At 41.2% G+C, this 19,714-nt stretch overlaps 1 protein-coding gene across 3 annotated transcripts; it reads left to right on the top strand.

Moving 5' to 3' along the window:
* Positions 1 to 6,043: 6,043 nt before the first annotated feature.
* On the top strand, positions 6,044 to 19,639 carry GSTO1 (glutathione S-transferase omega 1). Of its 3 annotated transcripts, none has more exons than XM_019034983.4 (6): positions 6,044 to 6,444; positions 7,034 to 7,142; positions 11,758 to 11,980; positions 15,155 to 15,253; positions 18,264 to 18,370; positions 19,436 to 19,639. In XM_019034983.4, the coding sequence occupies exons 2-6, from the start codon at positions 7,084 to 7,086 to the stop codon at positions 19,587 to 19,589; spliced, it is 642 nt and encodes a 213-aa protein (XP_018890528.1). In that variant the 5' UTR covers positions 6,044 to 6,444; positions 7,034 to 7,083; the 3' UTR covers positions 19,590 to 19,639. The 3 variants fall into 3 exon arrangements, with proteins under 3 accessions (XP_018890528.1, XP_055208876.1, XP_004050100.1); XM_055352901.2 differs by having other exon boundaries at positions 6,044 to 6,370; XM_004050052.4 differs by lacking the exon at positions 6,044 to 6,444 and adding an exon at positions 6,485 to 6,833.
* The last annotated feature ends 75 nt before the right edge of the window (positions 19,640 to 19,714 follow it).

Raw genomic sequence — 19,714 nt, forward strand, 5'->3', positions numbered from 1 at the left:
TCCCATAGCATTGTCCTCTGTGCCAAGAAGAACATTTAATTCCATAATGCAGCAAGAATGTTCTATTATCTCTGGGATTTTCTTCCAAAGCCATTGACAGCTACCCTGCAAGTCCAAGCAAGAGCAATAACATCAGTGTCAAAACTGCTACACAGCCTGCTGTAATTTTAGATACACTTCCATTTTTAGAGGTATTTAAACATGAAGAAATGTGAATCTTAGAATCCATGAGATATGGTAGCAGTCTTAACTGCTACCTGATCTCTTGATCAGACTTAGGTGTCAGACTGATGGGTGAAGCCAGCTGGGCTTCTGGATCGGGTAGGGACTTGGAGTACTTTTCTGTCTAGCTAAATGATTGTAAACACACCAATCAGCACTCTGTGTCTAGCTAAAGGTTTGTAAACACACCAATGAGCACTCTGTAAAAATGCACCAATCAGTGCTCTGTGTCTAACTAAAGGTTTGTAAACACACCAATCAGCACTCTGTTAAAAACGGACCAATCAGCACTCCGTAAAATGGACCAATCAGCACGATGTGGGCGGGGCCAAATAAGGGAATAAAAGCTGGCCACCGGAGCCAGCAGGGGCAACCCGCTGGAGTCCCCTTCCAGGCTGTGGGAGGTTTGTTCTTTTGCTCTTCACAATAAATCTTGCTGCTGCTCACTCTTTGGGTCCGCACTAGGTTTATGAGCTGTAACACTCACTATGAGGGTCTGCAGCTTCATTCTTGAAGTCAGTGAGACCGTAAACCCACCGGGAGGAACAAACAACTCTGGACGCAGCACCTTTAAGAGCTATAAGACTCACTGCAAAGGTCTGCAGGTTAAAAACGGACCAATCAGCACTCCGTAAAATGGACCAATCAGCACGATGTGGGCGGGGCCAAATAAGGGAATAAAAGCTGGCCACCGGAGCCAGCAGGGGCAACCCGCTGGAGTCCCCTTCCAGGCTGTGGGAGGTTTGTTCTTTTGCTCTTCACAATAAATCTTGCTGCTGCTCACTCTTTGGGTCTGCACTAGGTTTATGAGCTGTAACACTCACTATGAGGGTCTGCAGCTTCATTCCTGAAGTCAGTGAGACCGTAAACCCACCGGGAGGAACAAACAACTCTGGACGCAGCACCTTTAAGAGCTATAAGACTCACTGCAAAGGTCTGCAGCTTCACTCCTGAAGTCAGCGAGACCATGAACCCACCAGAAGGAAGAAACTCCGGACACATCTGAACATCTGAAGGAACAAACTCTGGACACACCATCTTTAAGAACTGTAACACTCACTGCGAGGGTCCGCAGCTTCATTCTTGAAGTCAGCGAGACCAAGAACCCACCGGAAGGAATAAATTCCAGACACAAGACCAGAGTTGACAACCCATCTCCACCATACAAAATGAATTGATTTTGAGAAAATCACTTAACCTGTGCCCCCCAGTTTCCCTATCCCTGAGATGGTAATATTAACAGTATTTAAATCTTAGGATTGTTGTGAGGATTAAAGACTTTTCAGGTAGAACATTTAGGAGATAACTGGCAGGACGTGTACATTCAACAGATGAGATTACCTCCTGCATGCTGTTTTAAATAAAAATGTTTTAACAGTGTATCTCTGGCATGTTTCTGCATCAGTATATATGAATCTACTTCATTACTTTTAACAGTTGTCTTTTAACAGTAGGTTTTTTTTCCTGTTCTTTAAAAAATGTTTCTTAAATCTTAATTTTTCCCAATATAGCGTATATTAAGAGTAAAAAATCAAAGTGAATAGAAAGCTTTTCAAATGACAGCAGTCGCCACCTCATTTCTCCCCACCTGATCCTTTCCCATCTCAATGCCATTCTCTAGAAGCCACCTTCCAGCTGAAGAAACAGAAGGGACCCAATACTCTGGAAGCACCTCCCTACATCATGCACCCACCCTTTTCCATTCCCTTCCTTTCCCCTGGATGTAGCTACCATCCTGAATTGTGTGATTATTGTTCCCTGCTTTTCAATTCTACCATGTATGCATGAGCCATAACTAATGTGCTGTTTCACTTTGCCTGTTTTTAAAGTTAACACATGTAGAATCATACCATATATATTATTGTGACTTGCTATTCTGGCTCAATATCATGTTTTTGAGAGGGATTTAAGTTGATAACTATAGCTGTAGACTATTTGTTTTCATTGTTGTGTAGATGTCCATTATATGAATACAGCACAATTTATTTACCCATTCTTCTTTCAATGGACTTTTAATATCCCCTCAATTTTTTTTCTATTCAAGCTTCTTTTTTTTTTTTTTTTTTTTTTTTTTTGAGACAAAGTCTCACTCACTCTGTTGCCCAGGCTGGAGTGCAATGGCATGAACTCTTGATCTTTAACCAGGAGAATCCTCTCAGATTAGTCTCTTAGGTTATTAAGAATTGTAGTTGTAAAAATGCATGTATTGTTTCCTTTTAACTGTGGATATGGGCAGCGTGTCAACATAAAAGCAAGAGGGTGAACCAAAATTAATGCAATTAGGTAATTTGAGCCAAGGTTGAGGGTTGCAACCCAGGAGTATAGGTTCAAGTTGCTCTGAATAGATGCTCTCATTAGCAGCAGTTACAAGTGGATTTCTAAAGGCAAAAAGGGGCTTCAGGGAGTGGGCTGACATAAAGTTGTCTGTCAGGAATTCTCATTGGTTTACAGAAATAACATTGATTAGTAGCTGGCTACACATTGTTAAGCTATAGACTGTGGGTTATATTGTTTGCTGTGGCATTATTAGGTTAATTTATAGCTACTTGTGGCTATAACAAGCAGTTTCAAGAGGTGAATACATAGCTCAAAGCGGGGAGTGGGGCATGATTGCTGTCTCATTTTAATGTCTCTTTGGGCCTAATAATTTGAAATGGCTCACATTCCTCAGATGAAAGTTCTATTCTTTCCTCAGGTGTATATTCAGATGTTTACACAACCACAAAGGACTTGGAGAGGACCTATTGTAATGCACACCGGTAATATAGTACGGTAGTTCACTGGGAGAGTATATTTTCAATTTCTTTCTTTGAGGAATTAACCTTTTACTTTATTTATTGATGAGGTGGATCTTTCAAATCATTGCAATAAAATATTACATTATTCATACTAAATTAGGGGACAGGGCATTCCAAGTAAATCTTTTAAAGTAATACCTTGATGTGAAATTTTTTTTTTGGCCATTCAGAAGTTTTACCTTGCCAAGTTTCAATTTACAAGGTTATTTGCATGAAGTCATTAATGTGCTAAAAAGTCAATATCCTTAAAAAGAGTTAAGCAGTGCCCATATTTTAGCAAAAATGTGGTCGATTTTTAAAAATTTATATCTATTTCTTGCCTATTTACTAAATTAAATAAAAATATGTATTGATCACATTTATTTAACATATTCTATGCCAAGCACTGCTCTAAGTGCTTTCTGTATAGTAACTAATTTAATCCTGCCACAGACTCTATGTCAGAGACGTTTGAACCAGAGCGACTCCATCTTGAGTGAGGGCTAGGAAGATGCGGCTGGGACTTGCTGGGCCGCATTCCCAGAAAGTTAGGTATTCCTAGCCTCTAGATGTTTATGGTTAAGGGAACAGATTGATAATGTTTACTAAACAGACCCAGACTTAGGAGTGTCCAGATATCCCGATATCTTGAGAACAAAGGCATTCCTAATTTTGCTTTAAAGATAATAATATTGATTCTTGCAAAACATAGTAATTATGAAAATTAACCCTTTATCACAAACCCTTGTAGCAGAGCACATCTCCCCATGATCTTTTTTTCATCCTATATATACAGGCATTGAACCTGGGGTGGACGCCTTCGTCCTCTTACTTTGGGGAACACCCTACTCTGTCTATGGAGTAGCTGTTTTTTCACCACTTTACTTTCTTAATAAACTTGCTTTTGTTTTGCACGGTGGACTCGCTCTGAATTCTTTCTTATGCGAGATCCAAGAACCCTGTCTTGGGTCTGGATCAGGACCCCTTTCCCGTAACATCTATGCAGGAGGAATAACATGTGTTCCACCTCATTTTACAGGTGAGGGAACTGAAACACACTGAGGTTAGTGACTTCCCCATGTTCACAGTTAATAAGTGGTTGTTATGGGTTGAATTGTGCTCCCCCAATTTCATACATTGATGTTCTAATCCCCAGTGCCCCAGTATGTGACCTTATTTGGAAATAGGGTTGTTGCAGATGTAACTAAATTAAAATGAGGTCATACTGGAGTGTGAATGAAGATGAAGGCACAGATGGGGTGGGTGGTGCTTCTGCACTCCAAGGGACACCAAAGATTCCCTCAAACCACCAGAAGCTGGGAGAGAGGCATGGAACAGACTCCCTCACAGACTCCCTCCTCAGAAGGCAGCAACCCTGCTGACACCTTCATCTTGGACTTGTAGCCTCTAGAACTGTGAGGCAACACACCTCTGTTATTTAAGCCACTCTGCAGTACTTTGTTACCCTAGTCCTAGCAACTGAATACAGGGGTGGAGCCAGGATCAAAACAGGCAAGGTGCTCCAAGACTTGGTGCTTTTCACCTCATTCTCTGCTCCTCCCATAATAGGGCTAATCAAAATAAAAATAGACATCTACCCCCATCTCACCCCAATAAATGGCACAGGAGTTACCAGCTTTCAAATCTAGGCAAACAAGGAAATCATTGAATAGTCTTTTTCCTCATCTGTATGATGGCCCTGGAACCCCTCTTTCCTGACCCCTAAGTTAAAAGAGCTGTTTGAGAGGACTCTCTGGCCAGACCTTTATTCCCAGACCCAAGACTAAATTCACTCATCCCACCTGCTTGATTCTGAGCCCGTGCCCTTATTGTAACTGAAATGCAGGTTCAGTTGCTTGCCGCTTTCAGAGTCCAATTATTAATAAGAAGAGCAAATTCTGGTATAAAGAAAGTGATTTTTTATTCCAAAGCTAGCTTAGGGGAAGAAAAACAGGCTTCCTGCCTTAAGGGTACCACTTTGCTTCTGGGGCAGAAAGCAGGGGCTTTTAAAGGGGGCAGTTGGTATGAACTGCATGCTGGGGAGGGAGCGAGTGGGTGGGGGTTCCCATGACTCACTTTGGTGCTTTATCTACTGGGTGGTGCCATCATGGGCAGAAGTCATTTGTAAAGTGGCCTTGTCTCAGGCATACTTTTGGATGTAAATTGACTTATCTCTGGAGGCAGTCTCCTGGTGGGTGAGAGTCCTGCTCTGGATCTTTTAAGTAAACACCCAGTTAGTTAAGCTTGCCCTGTAGGGAGTGTCAGGTGAAGGGAAGGTAAAAGATGATAATTGCATTTCTAAAGAGCTAAGTAGGAAGTGGGGAACAGGGAGAAAGGAGGAAACAGAAAAGACGAGAGAAATAAATAATGTAAAAAATAACTCATCCTCTATCTCTTAGAAAAATGGGAGTACTGTTATATTACCAGGGCTCCAAAACACAAATGTTCAATAAGTGGGAGAGTTTTGAAAGCAGCACCATTATTCTGAGGTTGATAATATCCAGGTTTGTGCTGTCTCCTATGGGTTAAAATGAAAAGGATGTATCCTACAGGTGACGGTGGGGACAGAGGCTCTCCCAGTAGTCATGTTAAGCTAGTACTGACAGAAGAAGGAAAAGCCTGTCCAGGTGGCTGGGCAACCCTGCAGCGAGGCATAGATGAGCTTGTAAATCAAAGGAAATGACCAAGGTGAGTCTCAATCCTTTTAGAGGTTTATTTTGCCAAGGTTGAGGACACATCTGAGAAAAAGGAACACAAAATTACAGGAACATCTGTGATCTGTGCTCTTTCCAAAGAGGGCTTGAGGACTTCAATATTTAAAGGGGAAAGAGCAGGCAGTAGGGGAAAGTGGAAAGTAAAAAGGGAAGGTAGATAAAAGGGGCGAGTAGTTGCATTCCTTGGGGCCTTTGATCAGCATTCACTGAATGCGCATGTTATATTCGTGAAAGGAGGTCGTAGAGGAATAGTCAGTTATGCATTCGTCTAGTGCTTGGTGAATCTGCATTTTTACAAGATTAAATATAGGGTAGAGGAAGCGGTCAAATTGCATTTTTCTCCAGCGAGAGGAAGGATGACTCCTAGACCTGTCTTTGTCCCATACTTGGGAAGATAAGCTGTTAGTTTACATTGCCAAGATGAAATTCAACTGATCTGTTTTAAAGATCTTGCGGGCCAACAAGGAATTTCCTTGGGGAGGTGTGTGGCCTTTGATCGTTGTAGCTATCTATTTAGCAACAAAATGGGAGGCAGTGTTGCCTGACTCAGTTTCCAAGCTTGACTCTTCCCTTTGGCATAGTGAGTTTGGAGTCCAGAGATTTTTATTTTCCCTTCACAAGCTGAACAGGAGCCTTTGGAGAGAACGCTCTGGACCGGTGAGTGAGCCATGAGGTCGGGCCACAGGCTCTGAAGTCGTGAAGCCTTGGGACGGAGCGGGTGGTGCTTCGAGGTCAGTGTCACGGGAGGGAGGTCAGGGCCAGGGTCAGACGTGGAGCCCCGTGGAGTGGGGAGTGGTAACCCCTTCGTTCGGGGGCGGAGGGATGACTGAGCATTTATAACTTTTGTGCATCTCCCCGTGGGTGCAACCCTTGGCCAGCGAGATGCTTTGACACAGCCCCTTAAGATGTTTTAAGGGCTATCCCATAAAGCCGGGAAGGCACAACGGGTGGAGCTGGCGGCCGCCGGGGGCAGGCACTTTTGAGCTAAGGAGGAAGCGGGGGAGGGAAGGAGGGCGGGAAGGACGCGCGACCTACTTCCTGAATCCCCTGCAAACCCCAGAGGAGCTCGGCCTGCGCTGCGCCACGATGTCCGGGGAGTCGGCCAGGAGCTTGGGGAAGGGTGAGGCCTGCCCGCCGCGAAGAGGGGGTGATCTCGGCGACCCCCGGCGGCATGTTCGAGGCTGCTCCGGGAGCCCAGCCGCCCGGGAGCGCCCCACCGGCGGGGAACGGGTCGGAGCTGCAGTGGGACGCGGGGGCGGTGGGATACGGGGGGTCTCGACAACTCTCTGGCCCGTAATCGCCTTCGCTTCTCCCCGGCAGGAAGCGCGCCCCCGGGGCCGGTCCCGGAGGGCTCGATCCGCGTCTACAGCATGAGGTTCTGCCCGTTTGCTGAGAGGACGCGTCTGGTCCTGAAGGCCAAGGGAATCAGGTGGGCACCCAGGCGGGGGACGCTCCCCGAGCGGTCCGGGAGCTTGCTGCAGGCGGCGGGGTGGGGTGGGGTCTCAGCCCCCTTCTACCCCCCTCCCGCCAGCGTCCTTTACTGCACATTAAACTATTCTCGGCCCTTTGGAAAATAGCAAGTTATAGGCCATTCCCCTAGGAAAAATAGGCCACAGGTTCCAACGGTCTAGGACACCTCATTTAGATTAACCAACCATTTAATGGATTAGAAAAGCTGAGGCTCCAGTGATGTTAGTGATTTGCCCGGTAGTAACCGGCAGCAGCTCTTTTAGCTTTGGTAGGTCGCGAATTCCTGGTCCAGAGTCCTTTCGCTTTCGCCCTATTGTGATTCCCCGTTCTTATTCCAGCTTAACTGTTAGTTGTTATTCTGAATGTATTGTTCCCTCCTAGAATAGTAATTTACCCCAGTACAGCAGAGTTTAGACCCTGACCCTCCTAGGGTAGTGCTGAGTTTACTGCACATATTCCTGTGGATTGGGCTGTTGGTTGAGTCAAATAGAGGGAAGTGTCTGTCTAGCTCATCCTTCTGCAGAGCCTGTTTTGAAACTAGCATAGTTTTTGACTTACGGGCTATCCACAGGACATGTGCAACAGTCACTTGACTTTTCTCTGACACCAAGTATCCATTGGAACCACTTCCCTTCCCATGACCTTTGGATGTCTGTTGATTAGACATTTATTAGATACCTGTGGTGTGGAAGGTTCTGTGGAAGTTTAAAACAAACCCCCCCATTCTTAAGGAATTTTCTGTCCGTGTGCTTAGTGTTTGTGAACTAATTTTAGTCTTCTAAGGGGATAATCTTTAGGGGTAGGCAATTATTTTCCCTAAAAGAAAGGTAAAATGCATTTAAAAAATACATTTGAAGGGGATTTGTCATTACTTCACTAAGAAATGCATCTCATTTGGATGAGATTATGATTCTGAACACATAGAATACTTACTATTTAGTAATGTTTCTCAAAAACACTGTCATATTTGCTGTGATAGAACTCTTTTATTGTACTAAGAGAAATCTAATGTAACCAAAATTGAAAAAAGACATTTTTTGGTACTCATTTATTTGAAAAGTCCAGGAGCATGACACAGCTGGATTCAGAGGCACAAAGTCCTGGGTTATGTGCTTCACCCTGGACCTTTAGTTTGAAAACAACCCTACCTTATTTACTGGGGCAGTTTTCCAAAGGAACATTGAAACTATCTTCCCCTAATAGTGTGGGGTAGAGGGGAGGAAGAGAGTGGTTAACAGCTTCCAGACAGTGCAAACAACAAAGGTCTACTACATTAATAGACCAGTTTTAAGCTTGAGCCCGAGGAGGCTTTTACTGGGAAAGTACTAGATTTTAACCACATGATATGACTTAACAAAGCATGGTTTTCTCTAAAAGATGCATCTTCCAACTTGCTGTGGCATGTGTGTAGACTTGTTGGCTCACAATGCCAGCTTACCAAAATTCATGTGTGTTCTGACATACTTTTTTTTTTTAAATAACAAAAGCCCAGGATCTTTTTGTTTTCATAGTAACAAAAGTTTTTGTTTTATAGTTCAAAAATGTTGATAATTCTTTGGCAAGGAGCCAAATAATTTTTTTTTTTTTTGCAATGGCTTGTACTTAAGTGTCCAGTATTGTCAGCACATGAACCTTTTAAATTACATGCACACCTGTGCTCATGTTCAAATTGGATGTTCCTTTGTTCACATGGGGGATTATGTTATTTAAATCCTCAAATGAAATGCTGTTCTAGCTACAGCTGTGGATGGGAAAATAGAAAACAAAAGGTTTTGGTGTCTATTTTTTTTTTAGTAATCTGTTCTATTGAACATTTATTCAGCCTTGACAATCATATGGACCTAGCTCCTTTCTCTTAGTTCCTCTACAGTCTCAGGCAACATACAAGATAGACCTAAATACAATCTGACTATAGCCTGGACTTCACCTGTTTTCTTCCTTTTTGGTTTACTTTGTATGATTTACTCAGACAACATTTTTTAAAAAATCAGTACATGGAGATTTAATCTGAAAGCTTATTTTGTGTGTGGATTTTTTTTTTTTCAAGACAGGGTCGGCCGGGCGCGGTGGCTCACGCCTGTAATCCCAGCACTTTGGGAGGCCGAGGCGGGTGGATCACGAGGTCAGGAGATCGAGACCATCCTGGCTAACACAGTGAAACCCCGTCTCTACTAAAAATACAAAAAATTAGCCGGGCGTGGTGGCGGGCGCCTGTAGTCCCAGCTACTCGGGAGGCTGAGGCAGGAGAATGGCGTGAACCCAGGAGGCGGAGCTTGCAGTGAGCCGAGATCGCGCCACTGCACTCCAGCCTGGGCGACAGAGCGAGACTCCGTCTCAAAAAAAAAAAAAAAAAAAAAAGACAGGGTCTCGCCCTGTCACCCAGGCTGGAATGCAGTGGTGCAATCATGGCTCACTGCAACCTCTGCCTTCAGGGCTCAAGCAATCTTCTCACCTCAGCATCCTGAGTAGCTGAGACTACAGGTGAGTACCACCACACTTGGCTAATTTTTATATTTTTTGTAGAGATAGGGTTTCATCATGTTGCCCAGGCTGGTCTTGAACTCCTGGGTTTAAGCAATCTGTCCACTGTAGTCTCCCAAAGTTCTGGGATTACAGATGTGAGCTACCAAGCCTGGCCTTGTGGGTGGATTTTAAGGATTCCTTAATATCTTCATAAAAACCAAGAAACTTTTTACTCAAATTAGCAAAATAAATTGAATTTTATGTTGGTTCTCATATAGTGGATAGTGGACACAATTCAATTAGTTGCCTCATATGATTTATAACTAAGATACCTCTTAGCCATAAATGGAGTATCTTATTGACAATTTTGAAGCATTTCCACAGATTTATTCATTCATTTATATGAAATATTTCAAAACAAAAATATTTACTGAGTCCTTATCTGAAACTTTTTATTTTCTTCAGAGCATTTATATCTATATAGCATTTTGCTCATTTACATGTTTATTACTATGAACAGATACACAAGATCCCACCTTTCGTGAAGCTTACATTCTAGGAAGATAACAAACTTGTAAATAAGTGAGCAAAGTAATTTCAGATACATGCTATCAGTTCAATGAAGAAAGTAAAACATGATAATCATGTAATAGAAGCTGCTCAGCAACTTCAGAGCTATGGTCAGGGAGGGCCTGGGGATGTGTGTTTGACCTGGGAAGACCTGGGAAAAGGCAGGCAGAGGAGGCAGAGGACCATCAAGTGCAAAGACTCTAAGGTGGAAACACATTTGGCAAATTCAAGGAATATAAAAACCGCCAACGTGTAAACGTGTAAAAGAAAACATAGGGGAAAAGCTTCATGACACTGGCCTTGGCAATGATTTCCTGGACATGACACCAAAGACCAGGCAACAAGACCAAAAATAAACACATGAGACTACATCAAACAAGCTTCCACACAGCAAAGGAAACGATTAACAGAGCAAAAAGGCAACCTATGGAATAGGAGAAAGTACTTGCAAACCACATACCTGGTAAGGGGTTAATCTCCAAAATACATAAGGAATCTCTACAACTCAACAACAAAAAAACCTGATTTTAACATGGGCTAAGATCTTAAATAGACACTTCTCAGGCTGGGCATGGTAGCTCACGCCTGTAACCCCGAGGCAGGCAGATTACTTGAGCCCAGGAGTTCAAGACCAGCCTTGGCAACATGGCAGAATCCTGTCTCTACAAAAAAATTAGCTGGGTGTGATGGTGCACGCCTGTGGTCCCAACTACTCGGGAGGTAGGAGGATTGCTTTAGCCCAGGAGGTTGAGGCTGCAGTGAGCTGCGATCAAGCCACTGTACTCCAGTCTGGGAGACAGAGTGTCAAAAAAAATTAAAAATTAAAAAAATAGACATTTCTTCAAAGAGGACATAAAAATGGGCAACACATATATGAAAAAGTTCTTATCACTAATCATCAGGAAAATGCAAATCAAAATCACATAATAACCTCACACTTGTCAAGATGACTATAATTAAAAAAGACAAGTGTTAGCAAGGATGTGTAGAAATCAGAACCTTTGCACACTGTTGGTGGGAATGTAAAATGGTACAGCTGCTATGGAAAACAGTATAGATGTTCTTCAAAAAATTAAAAATAGAACTACCATATGATTCAGCAATCTCACTACTGGGTATATATCCAAATTAAGTGAAATCAAGTTCTCAAAGAGATATTAGCACTCTCACGTAGACTGCAGCACTGTTCACAACAGCATAATGTCAATGTCCATCAGCAGAAGAATGGATAGAGAAAATGTGGTAATGCTATTCCACCTAAAAAGGAAGGAAATTCTGCAATATGTGACAACATGGATGGACCTTGCGGACATTATGCTAAGTAAAATAAGCCAGACACAGAAAGACAAATACTGCATGATTGTTCTTAAAAGGTGTATCGAAAGTAGTCAGATTCATAAAATCAAAAACTAGAATGGAAGGAATCTAGGCAGACTCCTAAATTTGGGGTCTGATCAGCTAAGTGGATTGCAAAGCCAGTGAGAATTTATCCAAAAGCACAAAAGTTGTTTCCTCTTCATAGTCTCCTATGTGTCTTTCAGGCATGAAGTCATCAATATCAACCTGAAAAATAAGCCTGAGTGGTTCTTTAAGAAAAATCCCTTTGGTCTGGTGCCAGTTCTGGAAAACAGTCAGGGTCAGCTGATCTACGAGTCTGCCATCACCTGTGAGTACCTGGATGAAGCATACACAGGGAAGAAGCTGTTGCCGGATGACCCCTATGAGAAAGCTTGCCAGAAGATGATCTTAGAGTTGTTTTCTAAGGTTTGTGCATAAGAAATTTCAGCTCCTATTTGAAAAACCTGTTTTTTAAAGCGAAATCAGTGCTGCCATTTATGGTTCAGTGATTTGGGAGAGAAAAACAAAACAGGAATATGCTTGTCAGCTCTGAGTGTCCTGCAAGTCCTTTCACAATCCAGTTCCTGTTTACCTCCAAAATTATCCCTTTTCACTCGTCTCCTGACACTTTATATATGCCAGCCATATTAAACTTTTCTCAGAATTCCCAAATTCGCCCCTTTCTCTCTGAATTCTTGCTGTCAGATTCTTCCCACTTCTCACCGTGCCTGGTTATCTCCACGTCATTTTTCACATGTCTGCTCAGACACTGCTGCCTTTTCAGGAGCTTGGCAGGCTGGTTAGTGCTCTAGCTTCAGAGTTCCCATCCGTGTGAACTTTTGCCTGCCTTCTTGACTGTGTACTGCACTGGGGCTGTGAGCTCCTTGAGGGTGAGGGCTGCGTTTTGATCACTGTTAGTTCACTGCCTAGTTTTATGACTGGCTCTGCTACTTTCTTGTGACTCTGAGCAAGTTACTTATTACTTTGCCTCTCCGTTCATCATTGGTAAAATGGATATAGTAATTGTTCCCACCTCATAAGATAAAAATCAGTTAATATAAAACACCTAGAACAGAGTCTGACACATGGTAACTACTTAATTCTTGTCCTTATAGCCATAGCATCAAGCAGTGAGCCTCTACTTTGTGTTGGCAGTAACTCAGATGACTGAATAAATGGCAATCCTGTAGAAGAACTGTTTGTACCTTATTTAGCATCAACACTGTGGATTAGTTCAAACAATTAGTATTAACAAAGAAATGACTAACAGATGTGTGTTTAGACACCAAGAATAGCATGTCTGGTTATATGCCTATAACATTGTCACCTTGGTAGTACGGTCAGTGTATAAAGGATTATCTTTAGAGAAAAAGATGGTTAAAGAAATGCCCTAAGAGAGAGTTATAGGGAAAACATTCTGTTTTAGGAGACATTATAAAGGGAAGCCAATGGGACAGGAAGAGTGAGTCACCTGCTTAGTAAGATGAGGGTGAAAGAATAGTAGAGGCGGCTGCTGTGAAAGATAATGTAAAGGGAACATGACATTTTCAAGAACGATGTTGGAGAGTTTTACAAAGTAGTAACAAGTTAAAGGCATGCAGCTTCAAGACACGAAGTCATCAATATCAACCAAAAAAAATAAGTCTAAGTGGTTCTTTAAGAAAAATCTCTTTGGTCTGGTGCCAGTTCTGGAAAACTTTTTTTAGTATGACTGGAATATAAAGTGTCAGGAGAAGAGATAAAATGGGTAACTTTGGAGAGGTAAACAGGAACTGGATCGTGAAAGGACTTGTAGGACACGTCAGAGAAAATGAGCTTTAAAAGTAAAGCTTTTAGACATGAAGCTTTACTTTCATGCATAAAGCTACTACTTTAAAAAGTAGTCACAAGAGATTCATTGTACTATCTAGAAAGAAAATGAGATTTAAAAGTAATGCTGAAGATGCCCACCTTTACTTCCCTGCTTGGGTTTTAAAGGAGAGGTGGCTTTATGTACATATGACCCTGCTCTCCTGGCCACAGCCCATCAGAACAGAAATGTACCTAACCCCACACACCTGGGCCAGTTATCTTCTCTCTTGGGAACTTGGAAATGAGACACAGAACGAAGACAGTAAAGGTTAGGACAGTAAAGACAACTAAGCGTTGGGGCTCAAATATAACATTAAAGGCTAGAAAAACCAAAGCCACTTAAGAAATAAATTTTTAGAGGAGCAAGAATTAAAAACATTGCAAAGGGACTGAAGTATGGAAAGTAATATGGAGCAGAAATGTGAGGAAAAACAGACGAAAGACCAGGCAGACCCAGATGGAAATGTGGATGAAAGGGCTGCCTGAAAGCCTTCAGTCCCAGTGAAGGCAGGCTGAACTGATGTGGATGGGATTTCATGGGATTCTATATTTTTACAAGTGCCTGTTTACTTAAACTAGGATGAGTGGACTTCTGCATCTTGCAATAAAATGATACCAAAGACCAAAGTATTAAAGCACATAAACACCATCATGAGCATTAAAGCATCTGATGCTACACCCATCAAGTCTTTAGGTAGTCGGTCCCTTTTGAACAGTCTCCTGGTGTCCTCCCCAACAAAGAAATCAGAAAAATTCTCTTCCCTAGCTCTTTGCAGTTGGGGCCAAGTTTTGTGACCTAGGCTCTTCCTGTCAGACACACACATAGAGTTCAAATCAGAAACGAGCAAGGTAAGGAAACAGGCTTGGTGGGATATCTGCTTAAGATATTCAGCTCTCCACTGGTTTTCCTGGTGACAGCGGCAGCAGAGCTTCTGGGTTTCAGCAGTGTGGGTTACAAGATAAAATTCCAGAGTAGAAATGGCATCAGTGCCAGTGGCGTTAGCAGTTATCTCAGACTCTACTTTCTGGCAGCCGCAAACTGAAGCATCTGGTGCTCAGCTTGCACTGGCAGCAGTGAGTGCTTCCCATTAGGCCATTTCTCAGCATGAATTTGGGATGTTCTGTCTTAATTCCAAGCCTGTTTGTTCCGCCTCCCAATAATTGTATGAGCCACTCAGTCTCCTTTAAAGAAAGTTGTGTTGGCCGGGCGTGGTGGCTCAAGCCTGTAATCCCAGCACTTTGGGAGGGTGAGGCAGATGGATCACCTGAGGTCAGGAGTTTGAGACCAGCCTGGCCAATATGGTGAATCCCCATCTCTACTAAAAATACAAAAATTAGCCTGGCGTGGTGGCGCACGCCCATAATCTCAGCTACTAAGGAGGCGGAGACAGGAGAATTGCTTGACCCGGGCAGTGGAGGTTGCAGTGAGCTGAGATCATGCCACTACATTCCAGCCTGGGTGATAGAGCATGACTCCATTTCAAAAAAGAAAGAAAGTTGTTTCTTAAACGTGCCAGGGTAGCTTCTGTTATTTGTCATTTATAAAATCCTGACCAAGCCAGCATTTTAGGCCACAAAACTGTTCCTAAGACCAGTCCATTACCTCTGTGAGCACAGGAACTTGATGCACCCTTGGTGTTTCTAGAACACCTTGACACCAGGACTGTAAGGGTTCTACCATGTTTTTACGTGAGGGGGCCGATACAGTTAGCCATAAACTGATAAACTAAGAAATTATTCTCTGTCTAGGTGCCATCCTTGGTAGGAAGCTTTATTAGAAGCCAAAATAAAGAAGACTATGCTGGCCTAAAAGAAGAATTTCGTAAAGAATTTACCAAGCTAGAGGAGGTAATTATTTCTCCTAGCTATCATCAGAGTAAATGATAACTATATCTACCCTCCTTTTCCTCCTGTTCTTTTCTTTATATTCCCACTTTCCAAGTCACTTTAAGGTAATTAGGAAAATTCCCCTAAACATTTTTGTTTACAGCAGACTGCTGTTATAAAGCAGAAAGCTGTTCTGCTTAAGATATAAATCACAACATCTAAAAAGACTTTGTCATGGTCTTGCTTTTAAAATATTCTGCTAATGTTAAAATAACAAGGAAAAAGGAAATTGTACCCACGTTTCCACAAGTTTTTATGTATCCAGTTTTCCATGCTTGTTTGCAATCCTTGTCCATATATTTTAACAAAATTAATATAGCTCTAATCAGAGCATAGATATCATTCTGTGTCCTGCTTTTTTTCCTGTGTCCACTTAGTATTACATACTAAATATTTCCCACCAGAAAAAGTTTGCAATGAACAGTACAGACACTTGAGGGAATCCCAGATGTATTTTACCTTCTTTTGGGGACAGCTGACATTTGGGCCTTGGAGTCTGTCTCTTGGCCTTGAAATATTTCATTCATGCTAAGCCTGAAGTTTTTACTGACAGAAGACATAGTTCCTGTCTTTCATGGGAATGCATTTTAACATTTTATCAGTAAGTATGACGTTTGCTGTAGGTGTTTCAGAAACCTTTTTTTCATTATAAAGTTCTCTTCTATTACTAGTTTGCTAATTTTTAAAAAAGTCATAAATGTTGAATTTTATTGAATGGTTTTTCTGCATCTGTTACATCTATTGAAATGTTCATAGAATTTTTTCCTCTTAATCTGGTGAATATGGTGCTATTGACAAATTTTTTTTTTTAATGTTTAACCATCCAACCATCCTAGCATTCCTAAGATAAAACCTACTTGTTCTCTATGGATTTTTATATGTACTGTAGAATTAGCTAATGAATGATTTTTGTATGTGTGTTCATAAATGAGATTGGCCTATAAATTTTCTATTCTTATAGTATCATTATTGGCTTTTGGTTTCAAGGATATTCTGACCTCATAAAATGAGTTGGGTAACTAACCTGTTTTTCTAATCTCTGAAACCATTTGGTAGGGACTAGCGGTTTCTTTAAAACATTTGAGCCTGGTGTCTTTAACAGGGGTAGATTTTTCATTACTAGTTTGATTTCTTTAATGGTAATTGGTTTTTTGGTTTTACATTTCTTCTTGAATCAATGTTGGTACTTTATATTTTTCTGCTGAACAGTGTGGGAGCTGGAAAGTAAGATGCAGTCCATATTCTTCAGATAATTAGTTTAGTAGTAGACAGAACACAGTAGGTAGATATAAGCAATCTAAAATGCATATTATGCATTGAAAAAAACTATGGAGGTTATTTATAAAGGGCAAATTAGTTTGGTGGTTTAAATAGCCAGATAATATTCTCAATCACCCCCTTTGGCAAACCCCGTAACCAATTCGCCTTCTTAAAATTTCAGAAACATACAATTTGTGTTTTGTTTTCAAATGATTGTCATCTGTTTAGCAGTTAATCCAGTCTATTTCCAGTATATTTTAAGTACAAATGCTTTTGCACTTACAATGGGGTTACATCCAATAAACCCATCGTAAGCTGAAAATATCATAAGTGGAAAACGCATTTAATAAACCCAACCTACAGAGCATCATAGCTTAGCCTAGCCTGCTTTAAATGTGCTCAGAAAACTTCCATTAGCCTGCAATTAGGCAAAATCATCAAACATAAAACCATCAAACATAAAATATTTATAAAGTGTTGAATATCTCATATAATTTATTGAATACCTGCATCCAAAAGATGCTGGCAACACAGCACACTTTAGAGCATTGGTTGTTTACTCTCTTGATGGTATGGCTGCCCAGCATCAAGAGTATCATACTGCAAATCGATAGCCCAGGAAAAGAGCAAAATTCAAAGTTCAAAGTACAGTTTTTACTGATTGCTTGCTTTTGCACCGTCGTAAAGTTGAAAAGAATTTAAATTGAACCATAATAAGCTGCAGACTGTGCATTTTATATTGAAAAGTTAATATTTTTAATTTTTAATGCAGAGAAGTACCCAAAGCATAAGAACACAACACATTTTCACAAAGCGAACACAGCCATGGAACCGGCACCCATATCAACTAACAAAATACTAGTTTGGGCTTTTTTGTACTTTATACAAATGGACTCATATAATGTTCATCTTTTGGGTCTGCCTGCTTTCATTCAATATTAGGTTTGTGGGTTCATCTCTGCTGTGTGTAGTTCTTTCCTGTTCTTTATACAGTGTTCCAAAGTATAGTATATTACAGTTTACCCATTCTACTCTTGATAGTAAATGTTTTCACATTTGGGCTATTACAAATAGTGCTGCAGCGAACATTCACATACATATCTTTTGGTGAACATGTGTTACATTTCCAAGTACAATTGCTGAGTGATAAGAGTATGCATACTCTTAAAACATGGTTGTACCAATTTACACCTCTACGACAGTGGTTCCATACCCTTGCCAACTTCATTTTGTTCATTGTAGGCATTTTCTTGGGTGTATAGTGTTATTGCATTTTGGTTTTAATTTGCATTTCCCTAATGACTAATGCAGTTGAACACCTTTCCAAATGATAATTGGCCATTTGGACATCATCTTTTGTGAAGATCAAGTCTTGCTCGTTTTTCCAGTGGGTCGTTTGCTGTTTTTCTTACTGATTCCCAGGAATCCTTTCTATATTCTGAATACCAGTCCTTTGTATTACAAATATGTTGTACTCTGTGACTTGTTTTATTTTTCAATTTTCCAGTTTATGTTGTTGATTGTTTTACTTCATCCCAGACCAACAGATTCTAAAGCTTAATTAAGCTTTTTGATCAGACAAAAACCCAACTTGGATACATCAGAGTAAAAACTGCTTCTCTCACCTGCTCTACTTATTTCCCTTCAGCATTTCTAGTGAGTCTTACTACATGCACAAGTAAGAAATACTTTTATGCTGTTTAATGTTCAGGTTCTGACTAATAAGAAGACGACCTTCTTTGGTGGCAATTCTATCTCTATGATTGATTACCTCATCTGGCCCTGGTTTGAACGGCTGGAAGCAATGAAGTTAAATGAGTAAGATATTTGAATATTTTGTGCATAATTTAGGATGACAGTTGGAATAGTATATATTGATCTTTCTTTTTAACAGAAGTTGAAATATTTAATACAACTGGTCTGAATGAGAACAAGCAGACAGGGGAATCTTGGACTATCCCAGGCATGTCATATACCTACACTAACTACTCTCCATCACTGCAATGGGGCAGGGGATTTCTGAGACATGTAGTAAAGTGCTTTAAAATTTTCTCCTTCCTTCCTGATTAAAAATCCATAAGGGGAAGGATATGGTAGCTTACGCCTGTAAGCCCAGCACTTCGGGAGGCCGAGACGGGTGGATCATCTGAGGTCAGGAGTTAGAGACCAGCCTGGCCAATGTGGTGAAACCCCATCTCTACTAAAAATACAAAAATTAGCTGGGCATGGTGGTACACACCTGTAATCTCAGCTACTCGGGAGGCTGAGGCAGGAGAATCACTTGAACCCGGGAGGCAGTTGCAGTGAGCTGAGATCATGTTACTGAACTCCAGCCTGGGCAAGAGCAAGACACTTTATCAAAAAAAAAAAAAAAAAAAATTCCATAAGGTTGTAAATTTTTATAAGGATGTTGTTGCGGGATTGTATGACCAGTGTTACCTCCCATTTACCATAAGATTTCCACATTATTTTCCAAATTCTGTCTTGAGTTTGGCAGCCACCTTGCCTTACTCCGGCTTCTTGGACGTTAGGGCTATTCAGGGTTACTTTTGGTCATAATCTGGGTGTAGAAAAATTAACATAGAACATTCCTGATTGTACTCCCTGTTCTTATTTTAATAAATTGTCAGTTTCTCTCTTTGGGCAAGTTCTCACATTAACTGAACAAATTGCTTCACTCTAGTCTCATTCCTTTTGTGTAAAAAAGGGACCTCTATAGTGTCTTTCAAATTGAATATTCTATTACAGGCATTTTTAAATATTTTTAATGAAATATTTAAGGGAAAAAAATGAAACTGTAGAGTAATAATTACATATGGGAGACTCTGTGATGTCATCCTAGTTGACCTAGCTCACACCTTTCATTTTTTCCTCTTCCCACAGGTGTGTAGACCACACTCCAAAACTGAAACTGTGGATGGCAGCCATGAAGGAAGATCCCACAGTCTCAGCCCTGCTTACTAGTGAGAAGGACTGGCAAGGTTTCCTAGAGCTCTACTTACAGAACAGCCCTGAGGCCTGTGACTATGGGCTCTGAAGGGGGCAGGAGTCAGCAATAAAGCTATGTCTGATGTTTTCCTTCACTAACAGGAATAATAGCATGCTTTTATTTTACCAAGGGTTCAGGTTGCATGGGATCATCTTCTCTGACTGATTTGACAT

This window comes from Gorilla gorilla, chromosome 8 (assembly GCF_029281585.2).
Source record: "Gorilla gorilla gorilla isolate KB3781 chromosome 8, NHGRI_mGorGor1-v2.1_pri, whole genome shotgun sequence".
Lineage (NCBI taxonomy): Eukaryota > Metazoa > Chordata > Mammalia > Primates > Hominidae > Gorilla > Gorilla gorilla.